Raw genomic sequence first — 22,622 nt, 5'->3', positions numbered from 1 at the left:
TGTGTGTGTGTGTGTGTGTGTGTGTGTGTGTGTGTGTGTGTGTGTGTGTATACATATATTCACTCAGAAATATTATTATTTATGTATAAAGCTTTAGCTTAAGCTGAAAAATCATTTCGCTTCTTAGTTGTATTTTCACATATTTAATGTCACTGTTTATTGCTTTTATTAATATTTAAACAAAAAATATTACAAAATTTTTTAGACTAATTTTACTTCGTCATTAAAAAAGTAACAAAAAGGTAACTTTTAATCCTCTGAAAATAATCTCTCACATAATATATGTATAAACATAAACTTTATAAATTCTTTCAAAAGAAACGCTATGAATAAATTTATTTAGCATTAAATAAGATTTTGAATATACGTACGATGATACAAATATTGTTCCAGCGTCCCTTGAAAATCTTCCCTTCGAGCCAAATCGGCGAGCGGTGCAACCAACGCGTCAAGCTCTTCCGTCGCATAAAGTCCTGGAACTTCTCCTTTGGATACTATGGCGCTCACCATTACAGCTAAACTTTCCTCCCTGACATGATGTTCCTCCAGTAGGAGCAAAGTCGGTTGATTTTCAATGCCCGCTGCCTGCACAGCGTTCTTTACCGCCACTTTACCGCGTTCTAAGAAACAATTGACGGATATGTCGGAATTCCGAAGAACAAAATACAATAATAGATAAATTGTGATTCTACAGGTTATAGTTTATCTTACGGTACCAGGTCCTGAATCAATAAGTCGTAAGGAAGAAAATGTTGCAACCAATTTAACTGCTGACCTCCTGCCCGCTCCAGGTCGTCCAATGAGAACCATACCACGAAAATCGCATCCAATGGCCCAACTCAGTCCTAGCAAAATATTTAACATTGTTGTATAAATGTCAATCTTCTTCTCATCTATTAATTTAATTAAGTCGTACATACCAGCAATGGTTTCCAGAAGGTAAGATGAAACCGATGCTTGAACTGGTTGACCCTCTCTAGCACATCTAGCTGCTGCGTTGATTATCTCTTCTCGCCATTGCTCCTCACTTAAAGGATATAACCCAATATTCGCGCTCTTCCACGCATATACATCATTGTTGAAATCTTTTACCTCGGAATCTTTTGAAATTAGCAGAGATTCCCATCGTGTCAGGGCCTTGGGCGTTAATCTATAGGATTAATAAATACAATGAAACGCTGTATTATTATTTATCAAGAAAGAAAAGTTTAAATAATTAAGACGTTAAATTCACTTTTCTTTAAACTTAATTTAGCCTTTTTGAAAATTTAATTCAAATATATACACATAAAATAATGATGTGTTTTTAACAAATAATTTTTTTTATAAAATATTATGATTTTAGAATAATACCTCGCGCGAAATAGACGTTGTCCAATATCTAACAAGTAATGAGTGATGTACGCTTCGTTTTCAGGAGTAGGATAATGTTTCAAGAGTTTTGCCCACAAAACAATATCCTTAAGAGTCCAGGTAAAAGAAGATTCTTGAGCGGAACTTATAGATCGGAAAGCATCCAAAATACTAGGCTTTATTCGGGCGATCCAAGACTCCGCTATGACAAAGTCAACTTCTTTCAAAGAAGTCCTCAAATGAAGTTCCAGAATGGCAGCAATATCCTTTTGACTTGGATATCTATCGCAAATATATTTTTTCTAAAATCTTAAGATTTTGTTCAAAATTTATTACTAATTTTGTTAAGAATACATGAATTAAAGAGAATTAATAACTGAAATTTATTTCATTTTACATTAAAAATTTCTAATTTTTAATTTCTCTAATTTGCTTTTTAACTTTTAAAAATTCAGAAAATTAAATTTGTATACTTGTATAAAATTAGACATTTAATTTTAAAGAACGAATTTCTTTCAAACTTCATTCTAATTTATATTTTTTTCTGTAGAGAAATTACTCACTCTAAATAATAAGTTGCAAATAAAGCTTCAAGCCTCGGATGTAATCGAGTAGTCACGTCAGCAGTGCATATAATTGTTACGGATATTTTAGAAAATTCGAGATCTTCCTCAAGAAAACCTTCCTCTTGAAGCAATTCTCTCACCAATTCCTAAAGATAATTTGATCTCATTAGCATCTTGTTACAATCTTTTTTTATTAGAATTTTCTTAACTTAATGATTTTTTTTGAAAAAATTTTGTTATTTGCAAACTCAATAGTTAAAGCAATAACAGTTTGAAAAACAATTTTTTAATTTTATTTTTTACGTATTAAAAAAATATTGACATAGATTGCTACAAGTCATACCTAAATTAATGGATCAAAAAATTAAAGAGTAAATGATCGTTTGGGATTATACCTGTAAATCTTTAGCGGCGAGATGCATATCTTCCAAGATAAAAAGCACTCGAGATCCGCTTCTCGGCTTATACGTCCTACCTTGCGAAGAAGACTCCAAGCGTAAGCAGGCCTTCTTCAAACGATTTAGGAGATTGCCAGGACCGTAAAGCGAAGATCCTCGTACCACGGTCATGATATCCTGATTTTTTATTCTTGTCAATGCAACGTCGATCAAAGCATTTTTACCGCAAGCTTCAGGTCCACGAATCATAATCGGATGGCCATCTTCTATCCAAGGCAAAGTAGCTGCTAATGCTTTTTTGATACGATCTACATAAAATATATAAATAAGATCCTTATCTCTTTTAAAGATCTTAAAACTTTAAACACGTTTTAAACACTAAATTTTTTAATTAACAATACCTGAAATTGAGATGGGTCCATAATCAGTATTAATAGATTCATATGTATCACTGAAAGGTACCAATCGATCTGTTTCAGAATCGTAAAGGACCGCACTTGGCTTTTGTGGATCGGGACACCTGAAAAATAATTTTATAAACGGCATAATAATTTATTTTAAGAAGATTAAAATGTAAAACACTTACCAGCTTTCGGTTGATCCATAAATAAATTTCGCCAAATCGTTTTTGGATTGTGCATCCTCCACTTGGCCGCATAATGAGACCAGAAGAGCTTGAGTGGCCTGAGCGAATGTCTGCGCTTTATGAAGATGACACAATGTGGCGGCCATCAGACCAGATGCGGAGGAACTATTAACGTTTATCTTTAAAGTTTCATCAATGCACGAACATAAATGGGTATTTGCAATTTCCGCAGCAGTTGATGAGAGTTGCTCTAAACGCCATGATACCAATAAAGATGTCGGTCTCGTCGAGCCAAGATGCAAAACGCCCAACCGCGAAACCGTAGCTGGACTGGCATCGGCGAGTTTGTGGGTCTCGAAGATAAACCTTTTTTTTACGAGCATTTGTGCAACATACAAATATAGTCAAGTAATTAAATCATTAAAAACATAGAGTTTATAAATTTACTTATTTTTGATGTGTATATAATTAGAATTCAGTAGATTTTAACACTACGCATTACGAATGTTGTTATATCCAGTGAAAAATGATAATGGAATCGATATCGATTCAATTTCATTGTCATTTCCCACTCGATAGACCTTTAATTAATGAAATTTGTACCTTGTACCGTTACCAAGCTTAATTCCTATTCCATTGGGTAAAGTTAGCAAGCGATTATCATCCAGGGCTGAATTCAACGCCTCTGCCCATTCGGGTTCCACGTCTCCATTAAATATGATCCAGGTCGCGGAATTCCCGGCGGACGTTACCGCACTCGACAAAACACCCTCCTTCCATTCCCTGTTTATGCAATTATTTGTACGATTTTAATATCCAACGCATCCTGAATTATAAGAGAAATCATAATAGAATCATCAAAGAATGTTTACCTCGTTCGAGGATTTATGTGGCCTAATAATCTGCTCTTTGGTATCGCTCCAGGATAAACAATAATCTGTTGTATGGGTACACCAATTTTCGCCAATGCTTCAGTCAAACATGACCTGATCAAAGATTTTCCACTACCCGATGGGCCGACTATGGCGACACCAGTCCTGCTCTTTAACAGGTCATTCAGTTGAATGCATCTGTTGGCAAGCTCTTTCGTCAAACCCCGAGTTTCGCAAACTTTCAACAATGCGACGACTAGGTCTTCGCTTTCAGTAGAGACCGACAAAGGAAGATTAGCCTTTGGAAAGAGATCGTCTAACAACGATAGGAATTTTGTCGTATCTGCCTCCGTTAATTTCGGAAGGGTCGACACCCTGATCGAAACAAGAAGTCTACCAAAGAATAAGAAATCTTTTCATCAAATCAATATTTAATTTAAAAAAACAAAGTTTTTTGTTATATATTTTTAAAATCTTAATAAAAATCTCTCTTAATTCTATTAAAAACGATTCATATTTATCTTATTTCTAATTATCTTACAAAAATAATGTTGCATGAATAAGATGAAGATAAATTTTTAATATTATATCTAGTAAAATTTTCTCTTTCAGTATATATTAATTTAAAAACAGACACGAACGTACCTGGTGGTCTCATCAACATCGGCAATCGGACGCAGATCGTTGAGTACAGATTTAAGCGCCCTGAGCCCCCAATCATAATGCGGTTGCTCGGAAAGTATGGTCCCGGCAATTTCAAGAGCCTCTACCAATCGTTTGCCGAGAGTAGTCGCCTCTAAGAAACCGGCGCACTCCAACAAAGTTTTCGCAATATCCGATTTATCCGGATGCGCCATGCTGATAGGCCTAAAGAGTCGCGCTAAAGAATCCGGCAGCTTACGCCTGCCACCGTATTCGCTTCCGGCTGGATTCATCGTGATAAAAATGCAACAGTGAGGATCTAGCTTGATCTTCTGATCGCCCAACAAGATCTCGGACGAGCCGTCCCGTAACGCCTCTTGAAGCGGCCTTACCAACATCGATACTGCACTCAAGGTGTCCTCCTCAAGACGATTGAATTCATCGAAGCAACCCCAAGCACCAGCTTGTGCCAAGCCGCCTAAGATACGCTTCATGCTGCCAGTGTCCATTCCTACATTTCGCAATGGATGTTTTAATTTCACGTATTAATAGTAAACCTACCTTAGTCTAATGTGATAATTGTCTGCCGCAATAATGGAAAAATAGATGCTTTACCTTCATCACAATTGAAGACGAGGACTAGTCTACCCAAAACAGATGCTAAAGCTTTGACACTTTCAGTTTTTCCGGTTCCAGCAGGACCAGTTGGGCTTCCACCCAATCCAAGCTTCATAGCTTGCGTGAGAGCTAAGAAACACTTCTCTGTTAAGGGAGTTCTCACCAAGCCAATGGACGCCCCTTGATACTCAAAACGATACGGTAATTCTGCACCGGCGCATCGTACTACGTACGTATCTTGATTCTTAAAAATACGACAGTAATGTAATAATAAAGTTAACAAAATATTTAAAATGTTTATTTAAAAATTTGTTAAAAATTTTTGAATGTATAGAATACATTTTAAAGGATAAAAAATATCGTTTCGCTACAAATTTAATTCTCAATTATCGAGACAAGATTGTATTTTTTTTCCAAAACTCACAATTTTGTAACTTCTCAATTGTTTGTGCCATGTCCAGCTAGCATTCTCGCCTGTTACTATGATCTTTAACAGTGTTCTGGCCACTTGTAAATGATGAACAGTATCCAGAAGAAGCCCACGCGCTTTCAGCGCAGTTAACTTATCACCGGCGTCCTCCAGTCCTCTGTATCTTGCTCTTTGTGTTTCTAGATATTCGACAAGCTTCTGCAGAGCTGCGCGACCTTCTTTCAGAGCACGTTCGCAGCGTTCGGTAAATCCTATTCTTTCCGACAGTAGCAATATCTGTGTTGGATAACCCGACGGATCGGGTGTGGAGTCATTCAAACACTTTTCCAAATTCTGACAGAGCGCATTTCTTATTCCCTTTTCGAGATTATCTAGCCAACGAGGTAGAGGTTCAGTGAGATCGACGGCCTCAGGTAACTTTAATACTTCTCCCTCAGGTGACACAATTGCCATTAACGAGTTATTTTCCTTTACTACTGAACCAATACCGTGATACAATTTCGGTAAATGAGCCTCCAAACCTCTTCCACTGCCCGATACTAATTCCAGAAGGTCTTCATCGCTAAGAAAGTACAATCTCGGATAAGCTGCTCGTTTCTCCTATAATTAAGATTTTTGTCGTTATAGTAATTGACAGGTAATAAAAATTTTTTTTTTCTGATAAAATAGCTATTTTTCAATTGCATTTTACCTCCAAAAATTCATCCAAACATTTTTGACATCTGTCTAACAGATCCTTTAAATTTATTAAAGCTGGTAATGAAAGTTGCCTTAGGGATGGTACTCTGGGATCTCGGGATACCTCTCCTATGAGATATCTACAAATTTGCAAAGATATTAATATATAATTGAATAAATGAATGAAAGAAAAAGTACTAAAACTGCGTAGAAGAATTAAATCAAACTAATATAATTTAACAGACCTAAATTCCTTATCGGCTCTGGACCATTTCCCAGAGTCATTAGGAGCCGCTCCACTTCCGTAAACCGGGTCCAAGTAAATCCACTTCCTTTGAACGCTACTAAGTGCCTTAATCCTTTCTTCGAGCTCTGATAAGGCTGCCTCGCAGCGTGCAGCCCTAGACGCGAACCTGTCATGTCCTGAAGTGCCTTTCGCTCCTTCGAGCAAGAGTCTCAATTCCTCTGTAAACGATTTAGAATTTGAAATAAAATTAATAGATTATAAAACTAATAAAAACCAAACAGTCAATAATAATAAATATAAATGCGTGGTACCTATTTTTGCCAAGAGACTGCCGTAATCTCCGACGAGTAAAATCATCATATTCTTACTATCGGTTGATTCCTGTAACGGAAGTGACGCCGTACTTTCCCAAACTTCTAAATCTATTAATGCCTGTCGGATCCCACTCTCCGCGACTGCTCGTTTCGTTATTTCCTGAAATATTTATCGCGTTTGTGACAATTTCAGAACTATATACGATATATGTACGTAAATATATATGGCTTCATATCCAGATTGTCTTACTAAAGTCTTACTAAATATACCTATTATTTTTAATAATTTTTTGGCGAGATAAACTTTTCATGAAATAAGATCTCTTTGACAGAAAAAATTAAATATTGTAAATACTGAAATATTTAAAACTATCGTTCCTTTTTTCAAACAAATCATCTTAAAATTGCAAGTTCTCACTTTTATTCGATCCTCGTTCTTCTTCAGCGTTTCTATACAAGCAAACAAGTGACCTAAAGTGATACCCCGTGGATTTTCGACCTTCAGGCCCAGTATAGGAATTAATTCAGTCCAGTGCTCGTCGGCAATTTCATCTCCCCGAAGCGGTTGGATAGATTCGATCGCAGATCTAACTTCCTTTATCTTTTTACCGACGAAGGTATCAATTTCCATATTGTCATGCAACCGAATCTTATTCTCCCAGGAATCAAGCCAGTCATGGAGTCTTGGTAATCTTCTTCTAGCTACAGCCCACTCCTCGGTTTCTTGATTTTTCAACTCCTCCAAAAACTCAGATTGGAATCTACGATTGTGTTTCATACAATAATTAATTTATCTCTCTCGTTAAAAATACCATATAAAAAATAATTTTGTTGACATAGAAAAGGAAACAAAAAGTTTCTAAAGTTTCTAGTTTCATAAAAAAGGTCTTCGGTTAAAGAGACCTGTAATTTAACTCTTCAGTTTCCAATTCACGTTCCACTTGTGATAGATTAATGTCATCGTCCTCAAGAACATTTTCGAGGTCCAGGGATATTCTCTTGCAGTCCGCTTTCAAAGAATTCAGCTGCCCGTTTAGATTGAGCCAACGTTCTTTCATCGACACTAACCAATCGAGAGTGAGATTCTCCGATCTCGCTGACCATTTGACCTGCCATCTTTCTCTTTCGTCCCTTAGAGCTATCGCCTTGTGACGGAGATTAACTTTAGCATCCTCCAACAGACGCGTCATAACAGCCTTATGCTTTTCCAGACGATCTTCCAAATCCTGCAAAGCGGCGTGAGCTGCGTTGACGCCTGCAGGAAAAAAAATATACAAAATGAAAGCTCAGTTTGCAATTTATTTGCAACTTACGGAAAATAGATTTTCTTGGAGAAATTATATGACAATCTTATTTGGCGAGAACGTTACCATCGAGCTTCTCACTGGTCCACGCGGCCATAACTTTGGCGAGCACAGCAACAACTTCCATCTCCTCGGCGATTCCTGCTGATTGTTGCTCAATACGTGCATGAGCCTCGTGAGCTAATCCGACCTCTTCCACATCACGCGGTCTACGTTCGAGCTCCTTAGACGCGAAGGACAGGAAGTCTACGATAGCCACCAGACGTGAGGATGCTTCCACTCTCAGATCAGAACTCAGTCGTTCCCAATAATGACGAGACGCGATTTCCAAATCATTCCTCGTCGTCGCTGTGTCGATGCATACGCATGAGATTTTTACCTCGCATCCGCGTAATTTTCCAACCTATTTCGGCAAAAATTAAACATACGCACCATTACTTAGTTAAACTAATATATTGTAAAATTTATTATAAATGTTCAATACAAAAATAAATTAAAAGCTATTCATAAATAAGAAACAAAATGCATGTTAAAGTAATCAAAAATTAAATCGGAAACTGATATTTTTGTTTTTTATTTATTTGTAAGTACATAATATGAGACTTACCTCTTGAGCCCACTGTTTCGCCTCTTTAAAAGCTTTCGCCCATTCTTGGGGAGGTTTACCTTTCAATCTAGAAAATTATAGATCGATGTAGATGTATAATATATATTAATACAAATTCTTTTTAATTTATTAACACATATCTACTAATTCTTTTTCAATCAATTTTTTTTCTATAAAAAAATTAATAAAATTTTATTTATAGTAATTTCTTACATAAAACATTATAGTATATTATTTTAATTTTACCGTTCACCAACGTTGATATTAGCCGGTGTTGCTAAATTTAGCCACTTGGTCCTAAATAATTCGAGTGTGGACAAGACGACTTCAACTTGTTTGTAAACGCCACTGAATAGATACGCATTTTTCTGCACTAAATCACCAAAGCGTGCATCGGCGACGTCTCCGACACCTCTAAAATTCACAGGAATAGAAAGTGATCGGCGTATACCGGAGTATAATTTTGCGCGAATATCCTCGAGTGGCGGTCTCCATTGTAAAGATCCATCCCGAAAAGTGAGCTCCACTCGAATCTCGGACAGCTTCCTCGACAAGGATGGCAAGGCATTTCTGGATAAACAATAAAATAAAACAGTTTTAAGCTAATTATTTTCGAAAAAATATCAGTGTTGTTAATAAATTTCATGCGATTAACTATCTGTATATACACAACACTTTATTATAATCAAAAATTTCCAATTTTTTAGATCTCTTTTGAATTTTTTCGCAAAGTTATACCTGTATGCTACACCTAATGCTTTCAAGAGTTGTCGATCCCAATGCAGCTTCCAAGCTCTCGCATTACCATGTTCTGAATCCACCGCGTCGACAATTGCCCTCATGTTTGTTAACGTTTCTTTCCATATGTTCTGATTTCCGACAAGATGTACAGCATCACCTTTCAACAAGCCCGACACATAATCTCGCAAGGTAGAGTGCTTTGAAATCAATTCCGAATTTTGTCGAGCAAACTTCACTACCTGCATAAAATATATTATGCCATAAATTTCATCAACTTGCAATATTAATCTAAATAACACAGGACGATCCTTTATTACCAATTCTTTCAATCTAGCGGTATATACATCGACGAGATGAGGGTCAGACCAAACGATACCCGACTGTTCCTGAACAGCTCGCGCTAATTCGAGAGCTATCGTCAACATAAGCGGTCTCTGGGAAGGCACCATTCGATCGCCAATCGTGTTGTGAAATGTAGCGACTTGCTGAAGAGCTCTAGCTCGTCCTGCTAAAGACGAGGCTCTATCCACCAGCTCTCTAATCTGTCTCGGTAATTCGACGCCTTCGCCAGATAATGCTCTGGCTTCTCTAATCAGAGTCATCAATCGGGGATCGTAGGTCACTCGCATCATGCTAGTGCCAGTAAGTTCAACCACCGGCGAATCGGTGCCTAAGCTTAAATCCTTCTTGGCAATATCATCCTTGGTGGTGTTTATCTACGAATAAAAACGCACTACTAAGCTTTCTAAAGATATATATATATAACATATATATATATATATAATACGGAATTATAAAATTTGTCTAATTTTAAAATGATTTGAATAAATGAGAAATATATTGTATTAAAGATATGTAATTAAAAGTTACCCATGACTCAACCAAATCCCGTTTCTTCTCTTCAGCTTCTTTCAGCGCGCTTGATAAACGCGCTGCCACTTCTTCGTACCCCGGAAGATCAACAAGCAGCTCTTTCCCTAATTTAGCTAAACTCTCGAGCCGTACCTCCGCAGATCTAGCGGCTTTAACCTCTTGTAGTACTTTAGGAGCGTCCAGAAGATATTCCGTATCGGGACCAGCTAAACGATTCTCTAGAATCCCACATATTTCCAAGAAAATATTTAACTGGTGAAAACAAATTTGAATTGTACAGATTAGCGTTTTCAATATCTATCATCTGCTATCCTTGATATTATAGTGTCAACAAAAAAAATATTTGTAAAAAATATCAATAATATCAGTAATTAATTTATAATGATTATAAAAAGAAGAAAAAAATATACACAAATTTCCTGCTCTTCTTTTTCTTTTTTATTTTTAATATATTTATATGGCTAAGAGATACGAAGAACATTTTAGTTTAGTTCAAAAAGGCGATTAGATTACTCTACCGATTAGATCACGATACGCTGCAAGCAAAGACTCTCGTTCTCCGCGTAAGGCTCTCTTAAGCCCTTCTCTCTTCATCAATTCGCTGTATCTCTCGAATTCGGCTACTAGAGCGCTCGGAGTATCAGCATCGGCAATGTGATCCTTCAGCTTTTGAGCAACGCGTTCTTCGGCTGGTATCAAGCCGTCCTCGATCTTACGCCTCAATCTATTCCATTCATTGTCCCAGTCATCATTGCCCAGAGCAACTGCAAATTATTAACATTTATTTATTTAAAGTATCATTAATTTATACTATTTAATTTATTAAATTATAGTATTTTCATTTCTAATTATTTCAATTTTTATTTATTAAACAATTCATGAGAAATTGCAAGTACAAAAACTACTTTGTCAATTTTTTAATTATAATATTATCCTCGACTTTTGAAGACAAAAACCAATTGTTTACTTTGTGGTTTCTTCACGTAAGAAGAACCAATAATTTATCAAAAAATTATTATGCATAAAATATTTCTAAGTTCCTTCCAATGTACCTCTCGTATCATCAAACGTTTGGAGCAATTTCTCGATACCGAGTCCCGATCTCTCACTCGGAGTCAGAAGTTTACTTAATTGACGATGCTGCGCACGTAACTCGGACATCTGCCTAGAAGATTGCGACTACGTTATTATTACATTCCATACCGTTTCGTATGCATTAACGCCTACCTGAGGTTTCTGCCTAGCTTCGAGCATTTCTCGGGTACGAAGATCGGTCCGCGCCAAGGATGGAGCGAATGATGCGGCCAGAAAAGCTCCGTTAGTTTCTGCGTTGCGTTCACCCACTTTTCGCATACTGTCGCTCCGAATGCGATTGTTTCGTCCTTTGCGCGAGTGTCAGTCGTGTCGACCTAACGAATTACATTCCGTAAAACGTCGTATGCATGAGAAAATGGTCACTTAATAGCGTTACCGAATCAAATAATAGGTATACAAAAAAAAAAACGATTTTACTGAAGCATCTAAAAATTTAGGCAGATCTAAAAATAATTTTATTGGACCATCAAAATAATTATGTAAGAAACTTAAGCATGACAATTAATGCTACAAAAAGTTCTGAAATTCTAACAACCAGCTTGAGTGTCCTACATAATTATTTTGACAGTCCAACAAAATTATTTTTAGATTTGTATCTAACTAAATTTTTAGATACGTCAGCAAAACTTTTTTTCCGTGTAAACACTCCTTTGACACTTTTTCAAATCAAATCTTATTTATCAATAAAAATATTAATGTTTTCATAAACAATGTTTTTACTTTTAAACAATTATAGACGTTTCAAAGGCTTTTTGCTAATTTATGAGTGTGCCCTTGAAACGTCTTGACTCTGTAGTTGATTATAGATAATAATGGATAATTTAAGGCTAAATTATAGTTGACGTACCGCATCGAGATAATTTTGTATCAGCTGAACCACTTCGTTCCCGATTACATCGAGAAACGATTTCATTCGTTCCTCGGTATACACTGGTCCCCCTAACTTCCATAAATCATCCACGAATACAGAAATAGCTTCACAAGCTTCTTCCACAGAGATCAATCCATCTCTGTAAAAGAAACGGAAGATAGTAATTGCATAAAACAGTAATGGGCCACTTACAGTGGAGTATTATGTTGTAAATCTTATAAGCATAAGAAATTGATCAATCATACTCAATTATTTTCTTCATGTTTGATTACGATTAGTCGATTTCTTACTTAGGACTTAAGTTCGTTTCTATCAACGTAGTTTAATTTTAATCTTGGTATAATTAACTCTTAATTTTTTTCTAATTTTAGGATATTCATAATCAATTCTTATTTTAAAATTATTTTAAGTAATGTCTTAATACGACTCTGTGATTAGCTTATGATATAATATTGTACTTAAAACGGTCTTAAATATAAAAATCATATGAATATCGGCCTAAGAATTAAAAAAAAATAAAAAGTAAGTTGAACCGAGATATTAAAGTCTAAATTAGTAGAAACGGGCATTATTTCCATTATAGACAATCCCTTAAGATAATCAAAGTAACAATGAGCACCTTGATATCGCGGCGTTTTCAAGTTCGATCTTGATGTTCTTCACGGACTTGGCAGCTTCCTCACAATTCGTTCTCTCGTGCGACCGTTTGGCTTCATCCCTTTTCTGCTTCCAAAATTCCTCTTCCTCCACAACGGTAGTCGAAAATCCGGAGCTGAGTAGTCCCTCCTCCAATTTCTTCAAACAAGACGTACTTAAACCAGACGAGCGAAGGGTAGGCGCCCATACCTGACGAAGACCCTCAATCAGTACCGATCCATCCCCGCAGCCGGTGGAAGCCACCTGGACCACGTCGTGAAAGTTCTCTTCCGTTACCGTCGCCGCTGTCACCTGTACGAATTTTCGCACCATCAGCATATGTAAATAGCGTGTTAAATCGCGGCTTTCTAGAAAATGCTTTCTATGTCAAGAAAGTTACACTCGTCAGTCGGCATGACGGTGATTAAAAGTCAACGGTAACTAACTGTAAGAGAAATGTACAGAAGAACGGATTAAGCAGATTTCAAGAAAGGCAAGAAAGAGCAAATCAATAAATATATCTCATCGATAAAAACCTTTTTCTTATTCGTTAATCTCCTGCATTCGTTCGTCAATTTTCATAATTAAAATGTTTTTTCTTTTGCAAAAAAGGGTCTCTACCTTAAAGAAGACCAAGGTGTTTCTTATACCGGCGGGCAATTCGGTGCTCAATTTCAAGCGGACTTGATTCCGGTCGGTGTCGACCGGCCTGGCGCATAGAGTTCTGCACGAGGACTGCTCCAGGAAGCGATCGAGGATCTCGCGATCCTCGATGTCCTCGTCGTCGTGTTGCACGGACGCGCTGAAGAAGTTCCCCGCCGTGGAGACTATCAGATGCCTACGTTTGTCGGCGACCACCATTTCGTCGGTTGGTTTTAAACGCGTTTTAAATAGAGTATTAAATCACACGGGCGTACCGTGCTCCATCGTGCTCGTAAAGAGCGGTTGCTCGACCCGGTCGTCGTCATCAGTCGTCACGACGACCAACAATCAACACACAACACAGCTGTCACTATCGCTACATGCATCGTTGCACGTGCGCAGATATGCGTGACGCTGCTCGGTTCTGTCAGATATGGCTTTCTGTAATCGTGTTGTACATTAAAAAAGAAAAGAGAAATCATTCTCTGATGCGAAACATTATATGTTATGTAGTAACAAGTGTCAAAACTTAACATCCTTATTCGCGCAGATTTTTGAGAAGTGTTATTTATTGACCAGTGAGTTATAAAGAAGTTAAACAAAGGAAACGGCGAGTTACAAAAGAATACATTTAACCTGCTTGAATCGAAGAAGAAGAAGAACATTATCATTCAAAGCACATTAATCCTCAATAAACACGAGTCATGCTCCATTCTCTAGATAGCAATACATTATCGAATGATCTCTAATTGTATTCCTAATTAGTTGTTACTCACGACAAATTTATAAAGATAACGCAAATACACACGATCCATTATTTTTAAAAATATACAAACTACATACGAAAGCCCTGATAAGATAAACTTCCCAGTGACTATAGACATATATTATATATATATTCGGATACTCTCTCTTACACAGAATTTATTATTATTAATCTCTCTCAAATACTTTTTTTTACAATATTATAATTTAATTATATTTAAAGATTACAATTAAATTAAAATATCATATTTAAAAAAGCATTTGTGAGATTAATAATAATATAAATAAATATATTGTGTAAATATGTTCGGATATAGATATTAAATACGTCTGATCACTGAAATGTTTAGAAATTTCATGCATTTTTTAAACAATTACTGGATAGTTATATTAACTTTGACTAGCAACTGAGAGACGTAAAACTACTTAAAATTCCAATCAAGATGTAACGGCTTTGTGTGCAATTACTGCGAACAAAAGATGCGCAAAATCTGAATCTTTTTACTGAACAGAAACAGGACTAAATGGATTACACGGTATTTTAATAAAAATCTGTTAATACTAAACGACAACTGGACAAGCGTCTTAGAAAATTACACATCTTTTACCAGCAAAATTATTTCGCTCATTGTATAAAACTCTATCATGTTCTTGTTCATTTCCTACGCAGTATTGTTACGACTAATAAAAATAATACGTAATATCAGATAATAACTGAATAGGTGTCTAAAAAAACTGCATACATTTCTACCAAGGAATTGCGATAATAAAAATACATAAACGTTCAAAAACGTTACGCGAGAGGAATCATTTTAATCGCTAAATACATAATTGAATTTTACGAATGTAATAAATCTTTGTCACGAAAGAGGTAGTAAAAGTGTTATTGCGAGTAGATACCCCGGGAAAAAGATTTTCTCTCTCTCTTCCTTTCAACTCCTCAAAAAGTTTCAAGATACGTCAGATAATGAAGAGTTATAAAGCATTTCCCGCGCGAGTTCTCTCTCGGTTTTCTTTGGCTGCATTATGCGGACGCCTTGTAAATTTATGGAGCGTGCATACTTGCGCCTTACCAGCGCTTACGCGATCGAAAAGTCTGCGTGCGTTGCGGCCGCTCGTACCAAGGCCGCAACGTCGAACCGCCTCTTTTTCGGGCCCGACGGACATGTAACACGATTTTCCATGATTTTCCCATTCGATGCCACCTATCGGCTAGCCAGAAAATTTCAGGCATCAAGGAGCAAAGAGGATTTCAGAGAAATTTTTGTTTCGAGGACAGAACGGAGGGCTATGATTCCATCAAGTGTCTTCTATCTAGGCGATTGGTCTGGCGACGCCATACGCTCCGACACTGCAAGGCCGACCGCGATGTTTCCTCATCGGCCAGCGACGCCACGATAATGATCCATGGATCCACAGCCTAGATCGCCATATTCCAGACGCTCAGTCACGTCACGAACGCGATTGCGCGCGTGTGTTACTCGATTAGCTGCTCCGCGCCGATCGAAACGGCTCGAGAGAGGGTTCCTGTTTAGTCCTTTTTTTTTACGAAGCTTCCTCTTTTAAGGCCGGCGACAACTTTATGTAGCAGTCGAACGGTGTTCACGCGGTGAGTCAACCAAGTTATCGTTCGATGACTTTCTCGTAAGAATTGTTGTAGCATAAGCGTGACTTTGGTCCTTATCGTGTCAAACATCATGGTGAATATAATATATATACATTTATTACTGTTTATTATTGTAGTATATATATATTATTGTAGTAGTTATTTTAGAAAAGAAGAGAGACGAGAAGATTAATTAGATTGCCTAATGACATAACATCACGCTATGTATACTTGATGTTTCTCGCGAGTATCTACTTTTAATTACTTTATTGTCGAAATTGATAATTTTCCAATTGTGATTAATCACCAAAGAAATTTTCAAGCATGTTAGTAAATACGAGCAAACTATAACATATAATATTCTTCGTTTAATGTCAAGTAAATTATATATTAAAAGAGTTGTTTAATTATTTAATTAACGTTGAATGATTAATTGATTAATGAACTCTGCTAGCACAAAATTAATTAATTAGTTTATTGATATAAAATTAGTTAATTAAGGATACATCATATAAATATTTAATGACGCAAAGTATAAACAATTATTTACTTGTAGAATTTTATTTAAAAAATGTCGACTTTAAATTTGCATAAAGAATATAATTGAAATAATACTTGTGATATTTTTTATATATATACATACATATACTCGTACATACAAGATTTCTCATAATAAGGTCACATCAAATAATAAATACAAATAGAAATGATGTGAAAAGCGCAGATATCAAAAATGTGTATCATTTCAAGATAAATATTTTTCGTGTAAATTCGAGATAAATATTTGTTGTGTGAATTCAAAATAAATATTTATTGTGTAGATAACATGCTACAGAAATAAAGTGAAAAATTATTGTTATAATTAATAGATATGTATTAATTTAATATTATTTGTTATTTATTTTTTATGATATTGATTTAAAAATAAAGTATATAATGATGCAAAAGACTTTTCTATAAATAATTTTTATGAATGCTGATCCTTTTAATACTGATCCTTTTAGAGAAAAAGATCTTTCATTTCTTAATATAATGCCGAAAAAGGTGTACATTTTTTAATAAAGAAAAATTTATTATTATCTTTAATAATATTTGCAAACTTGTTCTTGAAAAAAGAATCTAACGAATTTTTTATTTCATATAAATAAAAATAACTTAAAAGTAATAATTTTAACGTAGTATTCTCTCAATATAGAATTCCATTAAAAAGAAATTCTTTCGGAATTTTTTTTTTCGCAATTATTGTTGTAATTTTGACATTTACATAATCATTGGAATGCAAGGGCACTACAAATGTACTTTTACATTCCACAATATACTGCGGATTAAGTGACATTTTTGTTTCGTTGTTCAACGAGCATTTCTTATCGTTGGTTATCAAGTCATTAACGAAACGAATTGTTATGAGAGTCTGAATTTTATCGCTTAACTAATGCCTCGATCTTTCTTGGTTAACATTATAGCATTCGTTTAGCTTACCACGTATCGTTTGTCTAATTGTAAGAAGTAATAGTATTTTTTGTAAGTAGCTCCTTTTGTTAATTTAACACAGTACAAATTACATCTCGTAAATATCTTTGTATCATAATATTATAAATATTATTTTAAATTACTTTTTAAAATATAAATTCCAGTTGTAGCGGAAATCATTTGATATCTTTTTTACGTCTGTAAAATATAACATGAGAGATATTGTGTGTTCCTTTAGAACTAGTAAGCTTTATACATGCGTGATAAAAAGTTTATCCTTTATATTTATGAATACATATGATTTACTTTTTTTTATTTATGCATACTTAATCGAGTAATCGCGTACATGTGCAAGTATAAAATTCAAGCGGGTAAACTAAGATAACAAGACTGAAAGATGTATATGTTGGAAGACGCGAGAAATCGCACCGTACAATTAAAGATGAATCACGCATCGTACATTCAGAGCCTCGTAATAATTACAAGGAATTACGTAAAAAGACAGATAGCGTCCATAGAACTTTACGCTTACCCAGCAGCGCTGAGTTAAACTTCTTTCGGACCCTGGCTGCGATTCTCAAAAAATCTTTCCCCTTCTCACATATATAATAGGAATATGGGATAAAATATTTAGTAAAATAATATTATACAAAAATTCTAAGTGAAATGTGACAGGAGAAATTTATAAAATATTTTGTTAAATCTTAAGATATCTTGCTGCTTAATTTTAATTTTTAAATACTTATTTAATCGTATGTTTTTTTCTATTTTTAACTTCCATGTGTGTCAAAATGTAAATTAATCCATTTCTGGAAAGCACATTTCAAAGTAAGCAACATTCATATTATCTTAGTAAATAATAAACTAAATTTGAGTCCACACAATTTAATACATTTTTTCAAGTTAAATTGTTTAACATTGTTTCAGTTCAATTAACGACATATACAGTAGAAGCAGTAACGATCTATAGAATTAGAGATAATTCAAATTGGGTATAGTTTGACATTACGAATTTAACAGTAAAAATCTCTTTTTATTATGTCAGGTATCAAAGAGATATCATCGCTTCCTTCTCGATATGAGTAACGAAAGTAACAAAGGGCCGCCGAGCGCCATAACATTCGGCTTCTCAATACTGACGCATTTTCTACTCGTGGCTCCAGTCATCTATATCTTGGTACTTGCCTTTGGGAACTACATTTTCTTCTCTTGGCATCCGATTTGTATGTCTGTTGGGGTAAGTATAGGAAAAAATAAAAGAAAACCTCTTGAATATTTTTCAGAAAAATTGAAACAGTCAATTTAATTTCTAGTCAATTAGTGTGATGTTATATATGTATTTTATCACGATAATAATAATCAGTTAAAGTCTAATAATTAAACAAAGCGTTTAATCTTTTTATTCCAAGATTGTATAAAAATTTAATATTTCTCCATCTCGTGGCGAAGGTCGGTCTTCTAATCACAGAGGCTGTCTTCAGCGTCTCCGGTGAAGCATACATCGCTTGGAAGCTACCCAGGCGTAACAGAGTGACAATACACTGGATTCTACACACAATCGGCCTGACCCTAATCGGGATCGGTTTTATTATCATCATTGTTAACAAAGTCAACTATAATAGATCCCATTTTGCAACACCTCACTCGCAGCTGGGCTTAACAACGATTATACTATCCTTCCTGACTGCTACTTTCGGAGTCCTGGCGAACAACACCGTCTGGATATATCCACGCATAAGGCCGGTGATCATCAAGGTTGCTCACGCTTGCGGTGGCATCAGCGTAACCATTCTTTTATTGGCTACCCTCATCACCGGAACCTACACCCATTGGTGGTTTAACTCCGGTGGTACCAGCACCGGAAGAGACTTGACGTTCGCGTCGCTGTTCTTCGCGGGCTTCTTCATACTCTTGAAACCGATACTCGGTACCATTTCGAGATGCAGAGTCGTATTCGGACCACCTTCGAGCGATTCGTAAGGCCTGTCGACAAAGTCTGATAGAGATCTAAAAGAAGATTTAATCACGTCGAAACGCGGACGAACGACGTTGCAGTCCAGAAGTAAAATGCTTACTCAATCGATCGGTGAAAAATTAAATTGCCTTCGGAATTATAAAACTGATTAAGTTTTGCTTAAAGGATTAACGGTTATGAAGTTTAGTTTCGGCGAATGACTTAATTATTCTCGACGCAGCTTTTGTAAAATATCCAACGGAACGGTGAAAAGCCAAAGATTGTAGAATTAATCCCAGTTATTTGAATGTTATACCTTGTCGGTCCCTTCAGGGATGTTGTTTGTATGAATTGAAGAAAAGGAGGTGTCGTATTAGAAATCAATTGTAACGAAAGCCAATGGAGATCTAATGGCCATGTATATCAACACTTTATTGATGACACACAACATGTGTTTATTACACATCACAAATTTACACATATGCTCACGCATGCATATGTAAGTATGTTTGTGGATGTGTTCGTAATATATACATATATTTTTTTTATAACGCAATGTACATATATAATAACACAACATATTTATTTTATATTTTTCAATATCTTTATATCCCTACAGCACAAAAGTTACAGCAACAATGCTGCAATATTGCAGCGTTATTGCAGCGATATTGCTGCAAATTCTGTACTGTATGGGTACATGATATATATGTATAACTCACGTATATATATTAACACGGAATCATTATTCTAAACTATTGTTAATAACTTTCATCTTTTGAGAGAATCCAGTTCTCTCTATTTTTTTTTAATTTTAAACAGACTACTTCAATTATGAAGTAGTACGTCAACATATGCATATATTCTTTGTTATCTATTCAAGACACATGTACGATATAATCATTTCTATCTTTCTTCATATTGTATAAGTCTTTCTCCTAAAATACTGTATATATATTCATTCAAGGCATTATTAATTGTATCCTAATTGTACGCCGTTCAGCATGTTCTACATTAAACACAACTAAAATATCATGTTTGGTTCTACAATAAAATTATTCTTTTTACAGAAATATTTCTTCTAATGATAATATTTATGCCACTTGTTATTTATGTAAAAAAATACTTTCCCCTCACGCGGATCTACAAAAAAAAAAATTCCCTTTTCTATTTATTTTCTTTCGTGAAGAAATGAGGCTTCCCCTAAAAGAAAACATCTTTTTTCTATCAGATGCTGCAACTAGGACACATTAATTTGTACTGTTCGCTCTACTGATTGTTCGTAACGACATTAGAACCGTAACCATCACCGCGATGACAGATTCTTAAGTATTTAATATGATTGTAACGCAAAAGAAAACTTTTAGTTGTTTTATCCATTTCTTCCAATTCTTTAAAAAATCTTTACTTGATATTATCGAAAGGTACAAAGTATCACAACATGGTGACTTATTTGAAGAAATTACTTTCGAAATAATTAATTTGTTGATTGTTGTCTGATTTGATATTGATATGATATCATCGTGTCATCACCGTATTATCACAATTCGTAACGCGTTACTGCTCTTATATAATCTTACTTATTATTAGAACAGTCAATCATCTCACTTGGCCGATAAGGGAATCAACAACAGTGACTAAACATTATATTAATTGTTAATATTTCATACAGTGAGGTATACTTTTACTATCATTGTGTAGGAAGTCACATCACATTAGTTAACCGGTGCATGATGTGCAAAAAACATTAAGTTATTGAACGTTTAAATGGCTTGATGGAACATTTGCCGAGGAGGAAAACAGTCATATGTGTATATCTAACGGCACTTTTACAATACAACATTGGCTCTAACTTTTAAATTTTGCGATCTTAAAACGTGGTTATTAAAATAAATTTTTCTTATCTCATTTATTTTTACTTCAAGCTCGCTAATATCTCAGATACGTGACAGCATATATGTTCAATTTTACAATCCGACGTGCATTATTCGCAATGGCTTAAAAATCGTCATAAATTTCTTTAATTTTCGAGCCATTTACATTTACTATTATCTCTACCACTAAAGTCTTTGAATTCCTAATTTTGAAGTTATTTTTGATTCTCGTTATGAATAAAAATTTTTTTGATATCTGATTTGTCAACTGCCAATTTCTAGGCATTAAGCGATTTATGACCCATTTAGTTCGTAAGATTCAACAGGATAAAAATTTCAAAAATATCTTGCACTCAAAATGAAAGTGCAAAGATTAGTATACACTGACTTTCTGACGTGGCGTATTACGCGGTAAAAGTGAAGATTATTCCAAGCAAGATACGCTTGGAATAATTGGCATATAGATATCATAGATATTCATGTCGTCGTATGCAAAATTTCTTTCAAAGAGCTAAGGCCACTCTTCTTACTTACAAAGATTTCCACTTATCCGGAGTCAAGTTTTCCTTGAAAAAGTTACCAAGATGTCAGTTGAGACACAAATCATCTGTTAGATTATCAGCTTAAAATTATCCAAAAAATACTTTCCATAAAAATAAAGATCGCGATTTTTCCCGTTATGAATTATTACTCATTGCTAAGTCTATATTTTCTTCTCCACAAGTTACAATAGATCTCGCGATTTTCCTTGTAGGTACTTCTTATTATCGTTTTCTTTATCGTATTCAAAATGTCTAATTTATTCCCTGAATGTCTTTACACGTCAACTCAGTGAGCAATGATAATGGAATCGACATCGAATCAATGTCAAATCGACGTCGATTCGACATCGATTTCGTTATCATTTTTCACTGGAAAAGAGATACGTACCTATAATATCTAATATCTAATCTCTTTGGACAATCTATATCTACAAGAAGTATCCACAGTATTTATCTACAATATATTTCTAGACATTTATATCTACAATTATCAAGAAATATACATCGAGTATGTCTCGACTTCTTTTTATCTTTTCACACTGCCTACTTCTTTCTTTAATTTTTTTGTTCTATTTGCGAAATGTAATTATAAACGTGTTTTCACGTATATACATGTAATTTATATTTACTTCGCAATGAAAACGGTCCAATTTTCAGAAATAAATATTTTTCTATCGTGAAACAATAATTTTTTTGTATGTGATACCTTTCATTATATTTAGTAGACATTTAATAAAATATTCGCTTTTATAATAATAATACTTTCTATATGTCACTTTTTACAATCCTTTCCAACTTTTTTTAAGTACTGACAGTTTTATATTTTGTAACATCTCTTGGCCATTAAAAATTTAATATCAACAATTTATTTAAGCTCCGCTATCAATATCAAGAAATCACTTGATAGATGTTAGCTTCTTTATCAGTGCAAAGTATAT

The 22,622-nt window shown here is 34.9% G+C and overlaps 2 protein-coding genes across 3 annotated transcripts in view; one reads left to right on the top strand and one right to left on the bottom strand.

Moving 5' to 3' along the window:
• Positions 1-13,783, bottom strand: part of btv (dynein cytoplasmic heavy chain beethoven) — a 21,716-nt gene extending 7,933 nt beyond the window's left edge. Inside the window, exons 1-30 of the mRNA XM_018521731.1 lie at positions 13,453-13,783; positions 12,815-13,143; positions 12,172-12,334; positions 11,457-11,638; positions 11,282-11,394; positions 10,748-10,993; positions 10,227-10,447; positions 9,674-10,072; positions 9,354-9,595; positions 8,862-9,185; positions 8,616-8,682; positions 8,075-8,411; positions 7,608-7,959; positions 7,123-7,465; positions 6,702-6,864; positions 6,389-6,608; positions 6,157-6,283; positions 5,460-6,065; positions 5,033-5,279; positions 4,421-4,928; positions 3,776-4,168; positions 3,507-3,686; positions 2,904-3,269; positions 2,719-2,837; positions 2,315-2,625; positions 1,917-2,065; positions 1,354-1,635; positions 921-1,150; positions 717-845; positions 372-620 (exon numbers count right to left, since the gene is read on the bottom strand). Coding sequence (XP_018377233.1) covers positions 372-620; positions 717-845; positions 921-1,150; positions 1,354-1,635; positions 1,917-2,065; positions 2,315-2,625; positions 2,719-2,837; positions 2,904-3,269; positions 3,507-3,686; positions 3,776-4,168; positions 4,421-4,928; positions 5,033-5,279; positions 5,460-6,065; positions 6,157-6,283; positions 6,389-6,608; positions 6,702-6,864; positions 7,123-7,465; positions 7,608-7,959; positions 8,075-8,411; positions 8,616-8,682; positions 8,862-9,185; positions 9,354-9,595; positions 9,674-10,072; positions 10,227-10,447; positions 10,748-10,993; positions 11,282-11,394; positions 11,457-11,638; positions 12,172-12,334; positions 12,815-13,143; positions 13,453-13,692 — 7,837 coding nt within the window. The 5' untranslated portion in view covers positions 13,693-13,783. The remainder of the gene's footprint in view (positions 1-371; positions 621-716; positions 846-920; positions 1,151-1,353; positions 1,636-1,916; positions 2,066-2,314; positions 2,626-2,718; positions 2,838-2,903; positions 3,270-3,506; positions 3,687-3,775; positions 4,169-4,420; positions 4,929-5,032; positions 5,280-5,459; positions 6,066-6,156; positions 6,284-6,388; positions 6,609-6,701; positions 6,865-7,122; positions 7,466-7,607; positions 7,960-8,074; positions 8,412-8,615; positions 8,683-8,861; positions 9,186-9,353; positions 9,596-9,673; positions 10,073-10,226; positions 10,448-10,747; positions 10,994-11,281; positions 11,395-11,456; positions 11,639-12,171; positions 12,335-12,814; positions 13,144-13,452) is intronic.
• Positions 13,784-15,662: 1,879 nt separating this feature from the next.
• LOC108770099 (cytochrome b561 domain-containing protein 2) lies at positions 15,663-19,841 on the top strand. Of its 2 annotated transcripts, none has more exons than XM_018521404.1 (3): positions 15,663-15,938; positions 18,360-18,551; positions 18,764-19,841. In XM_018521404.1, exons 1-3 carry the CDS (start codon positions 15,936-15,938, stop codon positions 19,292-19,294), a joined length of 726 nt encoding a protein of 241 aa, XP_018376906.1. In that variant the 5' UTR covers positions 15,663-15,935; the 3' UTR covers positions 19,295-19,841. The 2 variants fall into 2 exon arrangements, with proteins under 2 accessions (XP_018376906.1, XP_018376907.1); XM_018521405.1 differs by having other exon boundaries at positions 15,665-15,847.
• The last annotated feature ends 2,781 nt before the right edge of the window (positions 19,842-22,622 follow it).

Source organism: Trachymyrmex cornetzi, unplaced genomic scaffold, assembly GCF_001594075.2.
Source record: "Trachymyrmex cornetzi isolate Tcor2-1 unplaced genomic scaffold, Tcor1.1 scaffold99, whole genome shotgun sequence".
NCBI classification, from domain to species: Eukaryota; Metazoa; Arthropoda; class Insecta; order Hymenoptera; family Formicidae; genus Trachymyrmex; species Trachymyrmex cornetzi.
This window is presented reverse-complemented; position numbering and strand designations above follow the sequence as displayed.